The following is a 19956-nucleotide window of genomic DNA, read 5'->3' as shown; positions in this document are numbered from 1 at the left end:
AAAGCAACTTAAAGTGAAAGCTGGAGTTGCCAAGGAAAAACACCATCCAGGTTCTCAGTTTGCTTTTTCTTAACTAAATGCACTTTCTCTCCAATTCCTACATGTTCCATCATACTAAGCATTTCTTAAGATTCAAAAATGTTGTAATGCTTGAAGTTCAAAGAATTGTAGGGTTTCCGTCTTGGAATACAAAAGCTCTGTTCTAAAAAAAACCCAACAAAACAACTAAGTAACTAATTAAAATTGACCACTAATTTAAATGTAATATCACAGCTGCTGAATTCTCTTTATTGGTGTTTGTTGTTTGATTCTTTTTGTGTGTTAAATGTCTTTAAAATGTGCCCTCAAAGAGGGTGGATGTTGCTCTGCCTGCCCTGGGAGTGTTGCTGCTCAGGCTCAGGGGTGGTTGGGTTCCAGCAGTTCTTCCTTAGCTCAGTGTTCCTGAGCTGCTTTCTCCTCCAAAATTCTGATCATTTCATCTCTGCACCTTTTCACTCCTCTCTGCTTTCTTGGTCTGCTGACAAGAAGATTGGTTTATATACTCTGATATTTAAGAAATACCATTTTCCAGTCTGCTAATCTGCTTTATTCAAGAAGTTGTAGGAGAGAGCCAGGGTTCCTTCCCACTGTGAAGCCCTTTAAAAATTCAGGTTATACAACAGAAACTGATGCTGGTCAAACATTAGTATTGACAATTTAAAGAGGAGCAAAATCTGGGAGATGATACATAGCACTGGGGGAGGTCGTGACTGCCACCATTGTAAATTGGTTTAATAAATAATCTACTGGACAGGTTTTGACCATGATGTCACTTTCTAAAGGAGTAATAGAGTTACCTTGGGCAGTGAAATTATTGTTACTGTGTGGACATGCACAAAAGCAATAGAGGCAACATGAAGAAGAGATTGTGTCTGTGCTGTCTGCTATGGTGACTGAGGGAACAATGAGTCAGAGAAAGAAGGGTACTGGGAGAGCTGCTAAGAGAAGTGAGGTGCCACTGAAATTCCCAGCCCTTGTTTTGGGCCACAGGAAGGTTAGTTTCAGTATTTCAGAGTGCAAAGTTGACTGTCATGTTTTTATGGGCTAGTTCCCAGTAGAAGATGGTTCCAGTTGGAGGTTATGCCCCTTCAGAAATGAGGTGAGAGGGTAGAAGCTGCTGGCAGCCTTGAATATCCTGATTATTCTTCCTCTTACTTTTTTTTCTTCTTGTGGTAAAAATATGATTCTATAATCTCAAATTCTCTTTACCTTTGTTTTTACATACCTTTATTTATTGAGGCGCAGCCAAGTTCCTTCTGTTTATTTTAGTGCCAGAAAATTTCGGTGTTAAAAAGAGAAGTCAATGACGTGGAATTAAACAGGACTCATCTAGATCTCATAATAATAAAAGTGCTTGGAACAAATGACTTTGGAATTCATATTGTGGCTTCTGCTTCTTTGGAGTGCTTCATTTTATCATCAGAGAGGCATCGTTTGTTTAAACCGTGCTCCTGTATGACATCTGGTTTGAAAAGCATAATAACCTATATAATCAGCTTTTTAAATGCTGGATTATCTGTGGGTTTATTGACTCTTCTTTGCAAAATCTGTTATTTCTAATTAATTCTCCATATAACTATTACTAGAGCCAACTGTGAGAGACACAAATGAGCTTGGTGGCAATGGCTAGTCAAGGTCAGCATTTAACTGCCAGCATTTGCACTGTTAGGGATAATAAATCAGGCTTATTCTTAATCACATACCCTACAACGTGACAAATATTGCTGGAGCCATCGAAGCAACCCTTTTACAAATCATTTAGGAGATACATTTGGCATTGTTAAACTCTCTGTGCTGCCCTTGGCTGTAACAGCACTGGGATAAAATATGTGTGCTCTGGTAGATCTCTGAATCCTGGGCAGTTTTATGGGGGGTGTAGGGCTGTGTTTGCCTGTTCTTGTCTCTCTATAAGAAATAATGAGAGAGGCATGAAAGCAAAAACACCTAACTAACCTATGGGAGCCACTGGCTTCTGAAAATGGGAATGAGTAGCCAGCTCTGTGGCACTATTTCACCTTTCTGGTATTTTCTGTTGGGAGTTTATATTGAAACCAGCTTGCCACCCACAAGGAGTGGCCTGGCTCAACAACAGTCTGTTGTGGAAAAACTTTTTGAAAAAATCATGTTAAATATAATATTAGGGTTTAGGCTCTGGTTTGGTTTTGTGTAAATACAGTGTTTCCACTTGATCTGAATTTTAAGACTCAAACCTGCTGTGGCCCACATATGCCATTAGATTCAGCATGTCATTCAAATAGATATTTGGCACTAGGCTAACTACTCTCCAGGGAGTCAATTGTAAAGTTTCTAATCTTTTTAATGGTATTCATTTTTATGTGGACCAACTCTTGGATATTCCAAAAGAGAGAATGACTTGTTACTTAAGTAACTTGGAGTATTATAACTAAACTTTTCATCTGAAGCAAAAAATAGAACTGAGCTCTAATGTAGATATCTCTGTTATAATCAACTGAATTTAACACTGATATTTTGCTTATGGAGTGTTACCTGCCTGTAACTTTTCTCACATGCCAGTTTACATTAGGCATTTTTACTGGGCAAAAATTTATGGCATGTTGCTGTGGAAAATTAATGCAAAGGGAAATATTTAACTTGGAGCATGCATGAGAAGTAATTTCAGTGTGGGGGGTTTTGTGTAGTTTTTCTGCTTGTGCATATTATAGAACAAAGAGTTGTAATGATTAATAAAAATAATTGGTTTAATAAAAGTGATTAATAAGTTAAGTACCTTTTTATGTCATCAACACTGGATGTCTGACCAAAGGGTTTTTTTGGGATTTCCAACACTGGAAATAAAGGCCAAGGTGTTCCTCATCAGTCAGGTCTTGTTCACAATGGTCAGTAAAGAAGGGATGACAGCCTGAACAGAGGGATTTAGGAGGAAAAGGTACAGCCATCCATGTGTGCCTTGTTTGGAAAGAAAAGCTTCCATGGAGAGAATGAGTTATCCTGAGGTTTAACTTGTGATTTGAGCATATTTTTGGGCTCAGCCTTTTATTATTTGCGCCACTTTACCTTTGTGTGAGGTATTACAACAGCATTTTGAATTGGCAAGTATTCTGGTATAGCATGGGTGAAAGAGAACATAAGAGATTTTAAAAACAAGCCAAACATTGTTCATTGAAGACAATCATAGCCAAGCTGGCACAAGTTGGTACTCTGGAGGAGATTGAAGCACCAACAGCAAATATCAATGTTTCTTTGCAGTAAAGTATTTGAGAACAGCTCCATGTTTGATATTCTGGTTAAGAATGGAAATGCCTCACTTGTGTTTCAATGTATTCCACTTTTAAACTGAATAAAACAATGAGTTAATTAGATTTAATTCTAGAATGCTAAGCTTCCACCTGTGATGCTGAGTAGCTGAATACATACTTTGTATTCAGGCTGCACCTTCCAGTTGTATTCAAATCTTCAGTGGAGAGGAGCACTGCATAAAATATGCTATAGATTGCATCTTAGGTAGGCATTTAATAATAGCTGTGGAGCAACTGGTGTCTTAACGTGTCTTTGCTGACTTTTTTTTAACCTAATAATTCTGTGAAAGTGCAATTTTGTAGGGTAGCTTGTATCTAAAAAAAGGCTCTCCCACCTTCTGCAAATCCTACATGACAATTTATTTTCAACTAAAAATAATACATAATTACATATATATATATGCAGTATGTATATATAGAGAAGCATGTGCGTGCGTATATATATAAAAATAAAAGTCATGCACACTGCTGTGACACCCTGGAAACCTCCATTTCTCTGCAGGAAAAGCTCTCCAATAAAATTACCTCCTTTTTAGATATTAAAAAAAACTACACTGACCTCTTTCAATGTAGAAAGACTAGGAAAGTTTTTGCCAGTCTTATGAAGAAATGGGAACACGCAGCATCAAAATACAAATCCCCTGAGACATTTTGGTCTTATGTCAGAATTGAAGTATTTCCCTTCTCAGGAAAAATACTGATGTTTGCAATGAGAATTTTCAAGGTTAGTTTCCCAGGTTATTGGAATTTTTTCTGGAAGGCAGGCACCTTTTAAAGAATTTTGTTTAATGGGAGGCCTGATTTTTTCATGCAGTATGAAATGTGCTGGAGGGAGAAAGTCTTGTTCTTTGCCTTAACACATCAGAGCTGAATACCAGCACAGCCTGGGCAGATCCTGGAAAAGTTACTTTTCCTCAGGGTAAATGAATGCAGCATGTGCAGGTATGACTGGAGCACACAGAATTCATTTGAACATGGGTTTGGTGAGGCTTCCTCTCCTAATAGATGAGCTAATGCCATCACCTAGCAATTATCACGTAGTGTGATGTTATGTAATGAGAGTATAAATAGCACAAGGACTAAAACTAGTAAATCTAACAGACTAGTGAGCAGACAAGAGCAGCAATACTGTTTATTGGAACATTTTGATTAACATCTGAACACTGTCATTTAAGCAGATGTTTGGATTTGATGCTGCAGTAAAGCTGCAGGCCAGGAGAGCTGCAGTCCCTCATTTAGAGTGACATCAGAGCTGTGCCCTGTGGATAAATCACTTGCCCTCTTTAAAGGAAGTTAGAAATTTTTAAAAAGGCAAAGGGTTAATACTTGAGGTTTCTTAAGCAAGCTCATTATCTTATATTTGAATTAAGACTTCCTGTGGACTTCGTTTCTAAGTGACTGATGGACAAATAGCCTGTGACCTGCAGTTTGAACTACCTGATAATTTCCCTGCAGGTATGAAGTCTTCCAGGGTTGTTTTTGTAGTTGCTCAGTGAGATAACATGTCAGCAATGCAAGAGGTCACGTTTACCTGGGAAGAGAGGCTGTGTGGAAGGAGATGCTCTCTCCAGCCCCATGGAGACATGGGAGGGATCCAAAGCTTTCATCTTCAGGATTTGGCATGTTCCTCCAAGCATACCTATTGCATTAGGGTGGCATTTCCAATTCCTGGGGGGAAAAAGGCAGGGAGGAACTCACAGGATCAGGAAACATGACTTGATTTGAAAAGCATTGTCTTTGAGAGTTGCCAGTGGAAAATGTTGGCTAAAGGTGCCCTGTAGTTTAAGCCAGAGGTAGATGATTGAACCAGGGGTTGCAAGGTGCATTGCTCCACAAAACTTCAGCAGGGTCTGAACCTCCAGGGCTGCTTTTCTGGCACCTACAGGGTTATGAGAGGATCTTCTGCACTTGCAGAATGTACAAAGGCTTCAAAACTACATCTGAAGCAAGCTGCTAAATTGCAGAAATATTAGAAATAAACTCATGACTACTGCAGTGGTAAGCAGGAGCACAGACAGGGGACTACATCCCACTTTGTGCACTGCTTCATCAAATGGCCTCAGAGGTTTCCTTACAGGTACTCCTTAGCTGTGGAGGCTTCAAACAATTAAAGATACAAAGAAAATTTACAGCTGCCAGGTTGCTGCCAGAGTGGTTTGTTAGTTTGATTATTTTTTATTTTCAGTTTTAATCATCTGCTACCAATAAATTCCATTGCCCTTGTGGTAACTTCTCACATTAACATTGATATATTATGGGTGTTTTAAAACAGACAATAAAAATATTGCAATTACTAATTAAAGAAATTCATGTATTCATCCAGGCACTGCCAGAAAGAGTTGTGGTTTCCTAATTGTTAGGTGCCTTGAGCAATATACCTGTTATAAATTCTTAATTGAACTTTGTGTTATGGCTGGTGTGATTTGAAATATTCATGGCTGTTTTGTTTTGTTTGATTGTTTTCACTCCAGCTCTTCATTGAGAAGTGTATCAACTGGATCTTCAAGACCTTCCAAAGTGTGTTTGGTGTGTGGAGATGAGGCATCTGGATGTCATTATGGGGTGGTTACATGTGGCAGCTGTAAAGTCTTCTTCAAGAGAGCAGTAGAAGGTAAGAAAACACAAAGCAAAGTATTCCAACCCAAAAGACAAAATATATATATATATTTTAAAGAAACATATGTATATATATAAACATATAAATTTTCCTATGTGTTTTCTGCTGTTGGTAAAATTCTTGTTGTTAGTATGGAAAAAAAGGTCGAGTGACCTTTACAGACTTTGTAAGCAACGTCTTCAAGTGGAAAAAAGGTTTTTAATATATGATAATAAGAGTTCATGGCATGCAAAGGGCATAAATACTGTATAGGTTTTTGGAAGTCTTTGCTGGTGAGTAAATATTCTTACAAACACAGGTGAACTAGAAGATAGCTACTTACAGATTTATCTTCATGAAAAAAAACCTAGAAGGAAAAAAATAGGCTCTTAATATGGTGTCCAGCTTGTGCACTGAGAAGAGTGAGGCAGTGTGAGGTGTGATTAATTTCTTCTGTGATCATTAAATCTGCTTCTGCTGGCAATAAGGATTTAGCTCCCTGTTAAAGAGACCTGGAGGGCTTGTGCGTCATTGAAGTCAAGACTTCGTGTAATATCTATCAATCTATTTATCTATCTATCATCAAAAGTGTCAATCTAATTGAAATTAACTTCCCAAAGTTATAAGGACATGGAAAAGGTTTCCCCTTGCTGAAAACATCTTCTCTTACAGTTGTGCAGTAGCTGACCTTGATGTTCTCATTCCCCAACTTCTGCTTAGAATTCATTGCTTGATATTGAACATGAGCTGGAAAACCTCCCTGGTTTTGGCTGAGTGATTCCCTCTGTGTGCTTCCACACCACATCATGGATGGCTCTTCAGACATCCACATCTGAGCTGAGCCCTGAATCTTGAGAAGATAATTTTTGGTTGGGTGGTGGTGGTGGTGGTGAAGCTTTCCATATACCTGCACCTTCTGTTGTCTTCCTTCCTTCTTTCCTGCCTCCCAGGAAAGCTTCCTCTCCAGTCTTGAATCACTGTAATTTCAAGGTACTATTTGGCCACGTTCACATCTCTTTTGATGACCATTCCAACATGATGGATGTTCCCATCCAGATTTAGAGGAGTTTATGAAAAATTACTAAGGAGTCCCTTTAGGACTTAACAGAGCAGCAAGCCTGTGTTTTCAAGCCTCAGAAGTCAAAATTATTAGGAAAGGATTACTTTCTGATCAGGCACAGAAGTGCATTTTTTAAATGTAATTCAAACTGATCAAGTTTGCAAGTTGAGCAAAAAAAAATCAAAAAATGAAAGAGAAAACTACCCTGTCATCCCTAAAAATTTGATGTGTTTTCAGTTAGTTTAAAATGCATTTTTATAGTCATTATAGTAACATACATGTACCTACCAGTGGTATGTGAACACTGTCTAGATTTCTTGTTGTGCACATGACTGAGCTCTTGATACTACCAGTAGCATTGCTGTTAGGCAGACATTGAAATTTTGTCTTGGCTTGCACTTTTTTTAAATATATTGTAGTGTTAGCCCCAAAAGGGCATAGCAAAAACATAATACACATATTGGCTTCAAACATCCTGGCACCATTAATATAAATAAAAGTTTGTGTAGGTAGTTTTGTAACAAGAGCTTTCTTGTAGAGCCATCATAAATGTTTCAGTTGGGAACAGGACCAATAAAACACCCCCTCCTGAGGTTCCTATTCAAAATAATTGACACAATTAAATATTTGTAGCACAGGGACGCACACAATTCTTTCAGGATCCACTAAACATTCCTCAGTTGAAGATGTCCCTGTTCTTTACAAGGAGTTTTAAAGGTCTACTCCAACTCAGCCCCTCTATCAGTCTATGTGGGGAGAAAAAAAGGGTCATAAATCATAGAAATAGAGAAAAGAGGAATTTGGAGAGAGAGAGAACTGAACTCTGCACCCCACCCAACTTTTTGGGTCTCAGCAGGAATTGCTGACATTGCCAGCACACCTTGAACAGCCTTTGAATGCCAATTCATTCATGGTCCTCTGAAATCCCACAAAACCAGAGGTATTGTAACAGAAAATTACAGCTGTATTAGAATTCGAAACCTAGAAACTAAGAAGAACAAAGAGACTAAAGTTTGCATTTCAAGTTATAAATCTGGTAATTGTATTCCCAGTTAATCGTGTCTTGGAACTTTCAGGAAATGTCTAATGGATTTATGAGAAAGAGAGCTGTAGACCAAAAAAAAGTATTAAAATGGGTTTATTGGTGAAATTTCAAGAGTAATTTCAGATGGCATTAAATCCAAGGCTGTAAATTATCCAAGTGCTAGTTTTAGTATCAAGTGGGCATGGACCTTTGATGACTGACTTGATGAACAGGAGGCTGGTTTGAAGAAATGTGATTTTGTCATTAACATAAATTTGATCTGCCTTGCAAATACTAAAAATCCTTAGACTGTAAAAGTGTTGGTAAATGGTGTCACTGCAAAAATTAAGGTATGTGCATTTAGAATACATTTTTACATAGGTTAATTTTATTCTATGGGTTTTTTTCCTCCTGAGAGAATCACAGATATGGCCAACCCTAAAGTCATTTGGACTTGAATTTATGATCAAAATAGAGTCATATGCTGAAAATATGCTGTACTGTGAGGGAACCTAAAGCACCTGGCCAGGCTTGTCATCTCTTTTTCCACTGAAGCAGCTTTCTCTAAGGAGAGTAACAGGCTTGAAGTCAGAAATCACAGCTGTTCTTGCCTATGCTTTGCATTTTCAGTCTTCATTTGTTCAAGTTCTAGACAAGTATGAGGTAATCTCTCCTAAATCAAAATTTATATTGTTGCTAATCTTTTATTCTTCCTTAGGCTTGGAAGTAAGAAAAAAAGGAAGGCATTTTTTCATCTCCATATGGTACTAAAGACTACAGCAAAAATGACCATTTTCTTTAAGTTATTTTGTATATTTGCTTGGAGATTTTTGGCTGTTTAAAATGGGAGCATTAAAAAATTATATTGGATCAGTTATAGGGAAGCTTGACCTTTTTTAAAAATACAAAGATGGAATAATTCATTAAAGATCAGATTCTGTTCTTGATTTCTGTTCCAGGAGGTTCACCTTAAAGCTAATTCTTCAATTTTAAGGCAAAAATATAGATTTCATCTCTGAAGTAGAAACACAGGCACAACAACAGAAGTTTCTAGGGCTGTGGGGTTTGTTTCTTACCTGAACTTTTGCCAGGTTAGAGTGGAGGGATAATTTGGCTGAAGGAAGCTTTTCAGTCTGATCTGATGCCTCCTGGGTGTAGCAAACCTGCTGTGCCCCTAAGTGTGCAGCACAGGAACAAAGAAACCCTACCTGCTTTTTCAGAAAAAGGTGCTTTTCCTATGCACTGCAAGTAAAAGAACTTCCCAAGGCTTTATAAACCCTCCTAGAAGATGAACTAAAGCCTCTCTCTGCGTGCCTCCCTTGTTTTCTAGTTTTGTTTTCATTTCAGGTGAAGTGGAAAACTTACCAAGGTATGAGAAATGCTAGCATACATAACTCTTGAATAATTTGCCTAATTAGCATGACTTTTTATGGAATGATACTGATGAACAGGGGAGTTTACCATATTGATAATTTTAAAAAGCAGTACTTTTTATGCTGTATGAAACTGAAATTGACACATAGCAGGCATTTTGCACACCATTTTGCAGTGTGTGCACCCATGAATTTTGTAGGTCTGTATTACTATAATTAATTATACATACAGTTCTTCCCTCTCCACTCTTCTGTTCATTCACTGTAATGGAGTCAGTGTTTTTCCATAACAGGCTGCAATTTTCCTTTTATCCACTTTCCTAAGGTCCGTGGCCTCTCTAAATTTGACATCACTCAGTATAGATGTCCATATGTTTTCATAGAAATTTTTTATGTGGGATTTGAAGTTGACTCTGTTCCTGACCCGTTGCAAGAATCTGTTTTACAACCTATCAAACAGAAATATTAGGTGAAGAGCAAGCAGATGGGTGATCTGCTGAGGGCAAGTGAGCTGGTCAAATTCATGTAGCAGCTGCTACTCTTGCTTGATATGCTATGGTTAATAGGTGTAAAAAAAATTTAAATAATTAAGTCATTATAGGTTTGAAGCTGCCACCAGCCTTCCATGTTTTCATAGATACATGGAAAGGACTTTTCCTGGGTTTAGCTCTGGCAGGCAGTATTGCTCTGTGAAATGAAGTCTTCACTCCTTCTCCAGGCTGGCTTTACTTACTAAGGGCTTGAAGTTAAGGAGACTGGTAGGAGGAAGGTGCTAAAAAAATTTGCAATGGAACCCCAAAAAGGAGGGAAAAAAAAAAAACAAAACCAAAGAAATCCAAGCAGCAAGAGCTGAGACATAAGAAAAAAAGAAAAGAATAAAGGATTGAACATATATTGCAACTGAGTATTTTAAAGCTGGGGAGAGGTGAAACATGAGGAAAATCTTTCTTTGTGGCCCTTTGGAATATGTGGCTGCATGGAAAACATGTTCAGTAAAAAATGCTGGATGCATTCAGGTGAATGTGAAGTGGAACATCAGGGGACCAAGCATAACGTGGTAGCATTTCAGATGGGAGGGGGGAGATTTGGGAGCCACCAAGGGGACAGAGTGCCTTGCTTTGAAAACAAGCACAGAATGAGTGGGTTTAGCAGCTGCAGTGCCACAAAGAACATAAGTTGGTTAATAGCTGTGAAAACGATACAAAAAATATTTTATATCAAGGAAGCTGAAAAATCTGCATTCATTCCTTTCCAAAAGCATTAATAATTTCTTCCCTCCCCCAAGACTTTCCAGCATTTGCAGTTTTTTTGAGGGCAACTTATTTACTGTGTGAGCTGGTGTTGCTGGGGAGAGGGATAGATGAGTGTGAGGATGAGAATTTAAATATGGACAGCTGTCTAGCCTTGAAAAACACACGCACAGGGCTGCATGCAACTATTCTTTTCCTGCACTCTGTCATTTGTCTTTTGTTCTTTGTTTTATGAATATTAATTTCTAGCCTGCTTCATCTGTAAAATGATATCTTCAGTAGGTGATATCCAGCCTTCACATGCACAGATACCCAGTAAATGGAAATAGATTCAGTCCTTAGATTGGTTTATCTTGGGCAGGAGCCTTCCACTGCCACAAATTCAACTTTCACATGCTTGCCTTCTACATCCTGTTAAGACCAGAGAAATTTTGGCATTCATATGATGTGACAGGGAACTCAGTTGCAGTAATTTGTTGTTTTCCTTTTTAACACATCACAGGGCTGCATCCCAGCAGGTCAGAGTCTTCCTAGAAGGGGGATGGCCCTGTCAGTGCACTCTGATTTAAGGTAGCCACAAATATTTGGTTAACAAATGTTCCAATGCTACAGCCATTAGTTTAGTGTTTTCTTGAATATGTCAACTGTATTTTCCTTAAAAAGAAATGCATCTCTTTTCCTGTAGGAAAGGTAGACAGGGGAATTCATCTTCTAGGTGTTAGTTCCAAGCTGGCTGAGCCATTTGTGTTGTGCAGTTGCACAAAATGGATGTGTAAAATTCAGATGTACCAAGTACTTCAAGCCATCAGGGAAGTATTCACACTGTCATGGTATAAGTGATGCTGGGAATGTTTATGTGGAGTGTTGAGTATGCTTCTGGTCACCAGCATGTTAAAGACAGTTGGATTCAGAGTTCAGTAAACACACAAGGAGAGCTTTTGAAATTATCTGGGAAATAAAAATTTATCTTATGTCAGGTGACTAAAAGCTTTTAGCTTTTTTTAGCCTTCCCAAAAAGAGTCTGACTTGGGATGTGATTGCTGTCTATAAATATTTCACAGTTGAGGAATAGACAACTGAGAGGGAGGAGAATTTATTTTGAACTAAGAACTGTACTGACATAAGAGTAAATGGATAAAAGTCCCATTAGTTAGTTTGCTATTTTGAGAATGGTGAAAACGACCAAAAAGAGAGACTTTTTTGAGGGCACTTTCCTGAAAAGAGTAGGAAGGATTTAAGTGCCTGCTTTGGAATTGCTCATAAGAGAAGTAGCCAATGATATAGTTTGGTTCTCTGTGATAGTAAAGGGTAAGTCTAAGAGGTCTCTTTTGGTTAATGCTGTATCCTGGTGAGGCTGGAGATTCCAGCTGATTCTGAAAATAGAGAAAATGTGAGCAACAAAGAGGGTGGACTAACTAATACATGTTTAGAATATTCCATTTGTAATGATGGCGAATGACTAGATCTTCACAGGAATATTGAAGTTCAGTTTTTAAAAATTGATGGAAAGTGTTTAGATCTTGCATAAGGCAGAATTGCTTTGTGTTTGTACTAGCAGATGAATGTCTGTCTCCTGCAATGTCATTGAGTTCAAAAAAAGCTCAGGAGAGTGAAGTCCTTTGGAAATAACTCCATCCTACCCAGATAAGCCTCTGTAGGTACCCCTCAAGTCCTTGCTGATGGGTTTTTGTTTTGTTTTGTAAAGCCTGATACAATACAACTAATGGGAAAGCTGAAGCATGAGCAGACATTTAAATTGGAATTTGCAATTGGACAGAAATAGATCAACAAGATTTATATCAAACAGCATAAAACATATCAAATATCATAAAGCATCCTTAATCAGGTGCTTTAGCTCCTTACAGCTATGGCAGTGCTTCTTAAGAGATATTACTTTATAAAATGCTGTTATCTGCATGCCTTGGCAGCCTCTAGAAGCAGTGTTAAAATTTTCACTTTTAGGAGCAAATAGCACTTCCTTTCTTCAACTCTCAAGTTCCTGAAAATTTTTCAAGCCTGAAAAGGCTTTTCAAGTCTCTGGATAAGTAGTTAAAAGCCAAAAGGGGATAATCCTGCAAGGGGCCTTCAGCACTCCAATATTAGAGATAAAGGAATTTTGCAGTGTCGTGGCTGGAGGAAATCCTTGATAGATAAAATCAGAAAGTAAATATATAAGGCTAGAAACAAAGCATCTTTTTGTGCCTCCTAATCCCATTTTAAATAAGAGGATGGGAAAACAGTCTTCAGACAAAAAAGAAGAATAAAAAAGAGAGAAAAAATGTACATACAGATCTGTCTGTTGTAGACAGAGGGAACAAGGCATCTGCTAGCATCTCAGATATAAATAGAGTGGGAAAGGTAATGGCAAGTCTCCCATTGCCTTAAATGAAGCCAGGATTTTCATCCTTTTTTTGGAGCACAGTTTTAGGTTGTTGAAGTTTGGGAGTGTCTCTGTTAGGCTTGAAGTCTAGACTTCAACAGAGGCAGTTTTGTCAGGTTTCTTAGAAACAATAATGGTCCATGGTCAGCATTGAAGCCCACAGGTCCTTATTGTTGACGGAGAGAAAATTCTGTTAGACCAAAAATATATTACCTATTTTTAACCCACAAAATCATTTGATGCCATTTCTCACTGTTGAGTTGCCAAATCCAGGGCCCTGAAATAGGGAACATGAGTTAGTCCATTCCCAGCTGTTTTAAGAGTGATGATGATGATGATGTTTGGCTTCTGCATGTTCCTTGTCTATGCTAAGAGCAAGTAGGAACAAGCAGTTTGGAGTTACTGCTCCATGGTAGGAATTCTTATATTAGGTGCAATGGTGGCTTTCAGGGTGTTGGAGATGGTTGGGTTTTGTTACATTTGCTATTTTTAAAATACATTGGGGAAGGATGAAAAGGAAAAAAATAAGGTTTCCAAAATTGTCACTAAATATGAAAATAGTGAATGTTAGTGGCCTGCGTCGTCTTTGTTCATCTGCACCACATGTAATGATTCCTAATTCAGCCTTAATTACACAATCCCATACAGCTTTTTCCATTACACCTCTGCCTTGTTCATTGAACAGATTGGATAGTGTTCAATTAATGAGCAGCTATTCAATAACTTATATTCTTCTCGTTGCTCCATGTATGGTCCTGTGCCTTCACTGCTGATTACTATTCATCCCTTGCTCAGAATACATAATTACTCATTTCTTACAAAGCTTTTTTTGTGGTGCTTTCACTAATATCTAAGTGCTTCACAAGCATTGTTTAATTTATGAGATGAGTGGTTATTACCCATGTTTTACAGTTGAGGAGATAAGGCACAGATTAGGCTCAGATTAGACATACCCACTGATTTGGGAGTCATGATTTATGATATTTAGGACCTCAGGGGCAGAAGTACTTGGCATTTTATTGCATTTAGTATGTCCAAAGTGCAGTTTCCATTGATTTTACATGCAGCTATGGTCACTTAAACCACTGCAAATCAGACTCTGGATCACAAGTTGGATACTCAGGAAATGGGGAAGATAATTAGTGTTTCTTTTCTTGCTTGTTATTATAAAGTAAGTCCATAGCAAAGGAGATAGTTCTCCAGGTCACCTCCCTCATGCATTGACTTACTCTCTTCTGCCTTTCTCTCTTTCTTATTTAAATCTCTGTAATCTTTTGTGTACTTTGTTCTCAGTAGCACGTGAATGTGGACTCCAAGGACAAGAGTCCTTTTGACTTCAGTCCTGATTCATCCTAAATCACCATCCACATTGTCCCCAGGAAAAGCCAGAGGTCTGGCAAGGCAGAGCCAAGGGTGTTGACATCATGTAGTGAGAGACATGGAGAGTTAGATCAGAATTCAGGTTTTGAGATTTCTGAGATTTCTTACCTGTTCAGCAGCAGCAGCCAGATTGAGGTTCCAAGGATTCCATGTGCAGGAAACATGGATTATGGCTGTTTGACCACCCTTTGCATTAAAAAAAAAAAAAAGTATTCTTGCTCTTCTTAAAGGCAGAAGTGACACCTGTGTCCTTCTAGTCTTCCTAACAGATATATTTTATTCTGATTTATTAGATCATAACTTTTAAAAAGGTCCATCTACAGATTTTCTTCAATGGTAATGCCAGAGGACTAGTAATAAAGGCAAAATCTGTAATGGAATTACTGCTTTAGGCAATAGGTTTTTCTGTTTAATGAAACTACTCAGTGCCTCCCCCCTGGAAAAGAATATCTGAAGAAATTCAAAAGGGCTAAATAAATGCCTCAGAAAATAAATGTGGAAAGGTTATGGTTTAGAAATTTATTCTAGAGATTCTGAACGTAGGCTGACAAGTCACAGGGTGAGAAAAAATGCCAAAATGGGAATAGTTTCTGCAATAGAAAGACAGATATATTATTTTAAAACACAATTTGATGTCCGTATTACAGAAAAAGAGTGTAATGGTGGTTTTGAAGAAAATTGTTCTTCTTTGAAACTTTTGGACTATTCTTGCAAGATGCCAACAAAAGACATTGCCATTTGCATGTTACTGAATATTCTGGTAAATATTTTGAGTATTTTTTTATTCTTGTAATTTAACATTTCACACTTTTTCCAGAAAAGGTGCCATTACTTTCAGCATTAAGACATTTGTATCAGATTTTTTTCATCTCATTTAATTTTGCCTTTAATTCTTCTTGATTCTTGTGGAAAACCATACCCAGAATAGTGGCATTTCCCCTACTCATTTGCCATTCATTTTGGGCTACCAGGCAGCAGACCCAGAGAATATTTCCCTTATTTGTACCCTCCCTGTTTTATTTTGCTTCCTCTGGAAATCAGTTTACAATGCTGTCCAGGACAGAGGAGGACCAGAGCTGGCATTTGGAACTTGTTGTTGCAAATCCTGCTCCCTCACATGGCAAATAACTGATGTGATCCTGTGTGCTGGAAGGTGACATATGGCCAACAATTCCCACATGGTCACAGCAGCCAGGCTGATTTCAGGGTGAGGGGTGGTGTTAAAAAAGGTTTCCCAGGTGCAGTGTGTGGGAGCAGGGCTGGAAAACGGAGCTGGAAGGGTTTTGAGCAGGAGCAATCCAAACTGTGGTTTGAAGGTTTACAAACCTTTTGCTCTGTTCTCTGATAAGCCTCTTCTTGATTAGGCTGGAACAGCTTTTTTAATTTAAAGCTGATGCCTGTGGGGAAGAAGTGCAATAGTTCTGTACTTTCAAAACTTGGGCATTTATGCGAGTTTCCTATAAGCATTTTAGGAATCTAACTATATCATCCAATTTCTGAAAGGACATTTTTTGTCTTGGGTGTTTAGCTGTAGATGAGTATTATTATATGTATTTCACAGACTCGTGCTCTAATATTTTTTTTCTAAGAATAATTATATATTTGGAGCTAAGCATTCAATTATTTATTCATCCATTTTACCACGTGGACTTAGCAAATGGACTTGTGTTAGCCTATACACCATATCATGCATGCAAATTGCACTCTTAACAATGCTGCTTGAAATTATGTAAGTGATAGGTGCTAATTTTCTCTGATACAACAGAATGATAATGATGGACTATTGGGAAAAAATAATAATAAGTACTTCTTAGGTTGTGTGCACTGGCATACTAAACTATTCATAAAATTAAAAAAGGAGAATGAAAAGACACTAACCTACTTAAAAAATGATGCCTTTTACTTGCAGTCTTTTTAGTGATAACAGGAAGAAAGTATTCCTGCAGTGACAGCACAATATTCCTGGAACCATCAGGTTGTACACTCATTTCTTTTGGGGAAGGGTGGTTGTTAATGGCTTCATATGCAAGATGTAAACAGCCAGGCAGTTGAATTCTAGATGTTCCAGTGGTTTATAGAGCCCTGAGAACTATGAGTAGTATTCCATACTTCTGCACTGTCATCATGCAGGTAACTCTGTGCTGAATGTAGGGCAGCAGGCAGTCTGTCAAGTACATTATATTTTAATACAGCAACATTGCATACAGCTTTATAAAATAAATTATGGTGCTGGAAAATAGTGCAAGCACTTGGACACAGTGGTTTACACTGAGCTGCATCTCTTCTTGCTTCCTTTCTATTTTGTGAAGGAATCCACTTCCATGTAAGAAATTTAGAAAGAATACCTAGCAATTATTCCATGTTAATTATTCATTTCAAAGTAGGAAGAGGAAATATGGCAAGGATGAGATCTTTCACTGACTGTTTAATAATAAAAGATCCTTCATGGAAAGCTTATGAAAAAATGAAGGACATAAAAGCACAATGCAAACATATGTATTAGTACATGCTAAAAGCTCTGTGATGAGAGAAAAGAGGGATGAGCAGCAGAGGGGGTTTGAACAGCATTTGGGTAAATTTGCTTACTTGAGCATCCCTTTTTCCATTGAGTTAGAAAATGTTCCAAAAATAGAAAACTGAAGGGCAGTATCATCTTTCTGAAATTCATTTCAGCCCTTCCTATTGCCATTCTCACACTCACTGTATTTTCTATTAGCATTCCACAAAGAAAGTGAGAAAGTCCTTGTTACTGTCACCATTCCTTGTGTCCTTGAAGCCTTCAATAACAAGCTCACAATGCAAGAACACCTGTTTCCCACAAGGAATAAGGTGGGAAATGCTATGTGTGCTTCTACAGCCCAAGGTGCCCACTCAGATTCCACAGGGAAAGGTGGATCTGATATTGCCAAATAATGCAAGTGGGGCTAATCCAAAATCCATATGCAAATGCATAGCAGAGATTATGCAATCCTTAATCCTAAAATCAGTATGCCTGGGAATTTCTTAGGGGCTTCACTTTGAACGAAGGTTGTCAACTGAAAAAATGAGGGAAATCCTTAGAATTAAATAATTTCCATCCAGCTGTGGGACAAATGTAAGATTTCAGCTGGAATCAGAAGCAAAGGGTTATGAAAAGAGGGAAGAAGGGCCTCTGGCATCCAGTGAGTGGCCCAGATCAGCCACAGCAAAAACAGTTCTCCTTTCCAGACATGGAGGTCACACCTTACAGTGGCACTTGCCAAAACTAATAAAGTAGATGAAATTTAAAGTGAGAGGAAGATACTTGTTCAGAAAAAAGCCCTGGTGCTCAGGCTCATCATGTCTATCACAGACTGAGCTGGCACGTGAGTGTTTAGCTTGTGTCTTTCTGCCAGGCTTTTACCATTTGCTCTCTGTGCTTCCTCAGCTCTCTGGGTCTCAAGGGAGAGGGGTTTACAAACAGCAGATTTGGGAATTTCAGGAATATGTGTGACAGCCCAGGCCTGAGGGACATAAGGCTGAGCCTGTGAAGGGGCAGATTAGCAAACCTGTCTGCAGGGGAGGGCAGTCAGGAAGGATTTTGGGGACAGGGATCCAAGCAGGGCCACCTGCTGCAGTGCAGCTATCCTGGAGCTTGTTTTGGTAGGCTGCTGAAGGCAATCTGTTGCTTTTCTTTTGTCCTTTGCTCTGGGACTTTCTGGGACTGTTAATATATACAGTGCAGGTATTATGTTTATTCACTGTTTAGTCAAATTTATGAAGCTCTCATTTTTATGAATCAAATCAGGGTTTGGGTGTTTTGGAGGCGTTTTTGAAGTGTTTTTTCCCTGTATGTAAACATAGTGTACCTTTTGTTTCTGGGAGCCCTTGACCTCAGCAGAAGCGTGGCTCTCAGTGCTCGATTAGCTGGGTGAATGCCATTTTGCACAACTATAACTAATGGCCATTTAAAACTGCCAGAGCCCGTGTGGGTTTCTCCCCGTGCCTGACCCTGTTGGGGAGCAGCATTAATCAGCACTCTCTGTCACGGTTTATTGCTTAATGATGAGGGTTAACTGGCCACTTCCTAGGAATAATGAAAAACAGAGGTCAGCAATCACTGGCTGAGCAGGGAGAGGAGCTCTTCCCACTTGTGCTTGCACTCTCTCCTCCTCGGGCAGCGACAAGCGTGTCCGCTCCACCACTTCAGCATGAGCACTTATCTTCAAAATTCATCTTAATTGTACATCAATCCCTGTCACGTGCTCACCCAATTGAAACAATCAAAACCACTGAGCCAGTTACCTAATTAAAGTCAGTGTAATCATATTTGAGGGAAAACATTGTTGGCTTTGGCAAAGCCTGTTTCGGGAGGGTGTCCTTGCAGCCGCAGTGCAACGTGTGGATGCAGCACTGGAACTCCCCAGGCCACACATTTTGATGATGGCTCAGTAATCCATGTCCCTTCTGAGCACTGTGGTTCAATTTTTGTGTGCAGATACAGGAACTGCCTGAGTGCTTGCAGGTGCTGATGGTGCTGGGTCACAAATTCACACTGAAGGATATTTTCTTTTACTTCAGTACTGCTGGTTGTGGTTTGTACTGGCCTCACATACATGGGGTGTCATGGCATGCTGGGGTGGGTGGCTTTGCTGGCACCCATGGCAAAGTGGGCAGAAGTGACCCCCTACCTGTACAGGAGGTATTTGAGCAGGGAATATGTCCTGGGAGAGACAGCCCTCGTTTGTCTTTCCCCCTTCAGCTATGGGGTGTGCTTGCTCTGCCTCCTAGCCTGGGATGTAGGGTGTGGGATATGCTCCCCTGCTCAGTGGGTAGGGTCTTAAAGCCCCATTTCCTCTTCCTACAGAGTTTTAGAGAAGCAGAGAATGTAAATGACAAGCCAGGGGGGTTGTCACCTTTTCCTAAGGTTATGTTTTTCCGAAGGGGGAGAGGTGAGATGGGATGTGTGTGGGACATCCATCCCTTGGTGCAGCACTCCTCTGCTGCAGCAGCACATGGCAGAGCACTGTGAGGTGTAGGTGTCTGCTAGCAGGAACCTGGGGGCCAAGCAGGTTCCTGGGGACGGGTTTTTGGGGACATTTTTGCATCCCTAAGTTTTTATGGCTGCTACTAGCTGTTTTCCCTGTGCTTGCAGAGCAGCACAGAGTGGATCAGGCTGTTTTGGGCTCACCCCTGAGACAGGCTCAGCAAGCCAAGTCCCAGGGGCCATGAAAGCTTGTGGGCAGAGCTGGGAGCATGGGGCACCTCACATGAGACCTGCACCCCAGCCAGCCTCCTCGGAAAGCAGTCTCTTAAAAATGCTAAACAGTCAGAAAAATCAAGTGATGAGAATGACAGGTCAGGCTCAGTGCATTCAGAGACATTTATTTTTTGCCTTACTCTTTGCTTGCCTTTGCTTTTGCAACCTGCGCCTCATTCCTCTTTCCTCCAAGCTGTTCCCTTGCTGCATCTTGAGAGTGTGATGGGGATTTTCTGCACGTAGTCCCTGTGCCAAAGCATTGCCTGGCACATGGAAGGGATGGCTGGAGCACAAGCTCAGCTCAGACCCTCTGCCCTGGTCCATGCTCTTTGCAGAAGGGAGCTTTGGAGGTTGGCAG

General features: G+C 39.4%; 1 protein-coding gene across 4 annotated transcripts in view; it reads left to right on the top strand.

The window, feature by feature from the left end:
* Positions 1–19956, top strand: part of NR3C2 (nuclear receptor subfamily 3 group C member 2) — a gene marked incomplete at its 5' end in the record, with an annotated part of 184180 nt that overhangs the window by 101014 nt on the left and 63210 nt on the right. For all 4 annotated transcript variants that reach the window (XM_079305951.1, XM_079305952.1, XM_079305949.1 and 1 more), the window contains one exon: positions 5789–5928. In XM_079305951.1, coding sequence (XP_079162077.1) covers positions 5789–5928 — 140 coding nt within the window. The remainder of the gene's footprint in view (positions 1–5788; positions 5929–19956) is intronic.

This window comes from Erithacus rubecula (assembly GCF_903797595.1).
Source record: "Erithacus rubecula genome assembly, chromosome: 5".
Taxonomy (NCBI): Eukaryota; Metazoa; Chordata; class Aves; order Passeriformes; family Muscicapidae; genus Erithacus; species Erithacus rubecula.
This window is presented reverse-complemented; position numbering and strand designations above follow the sequence as displayed.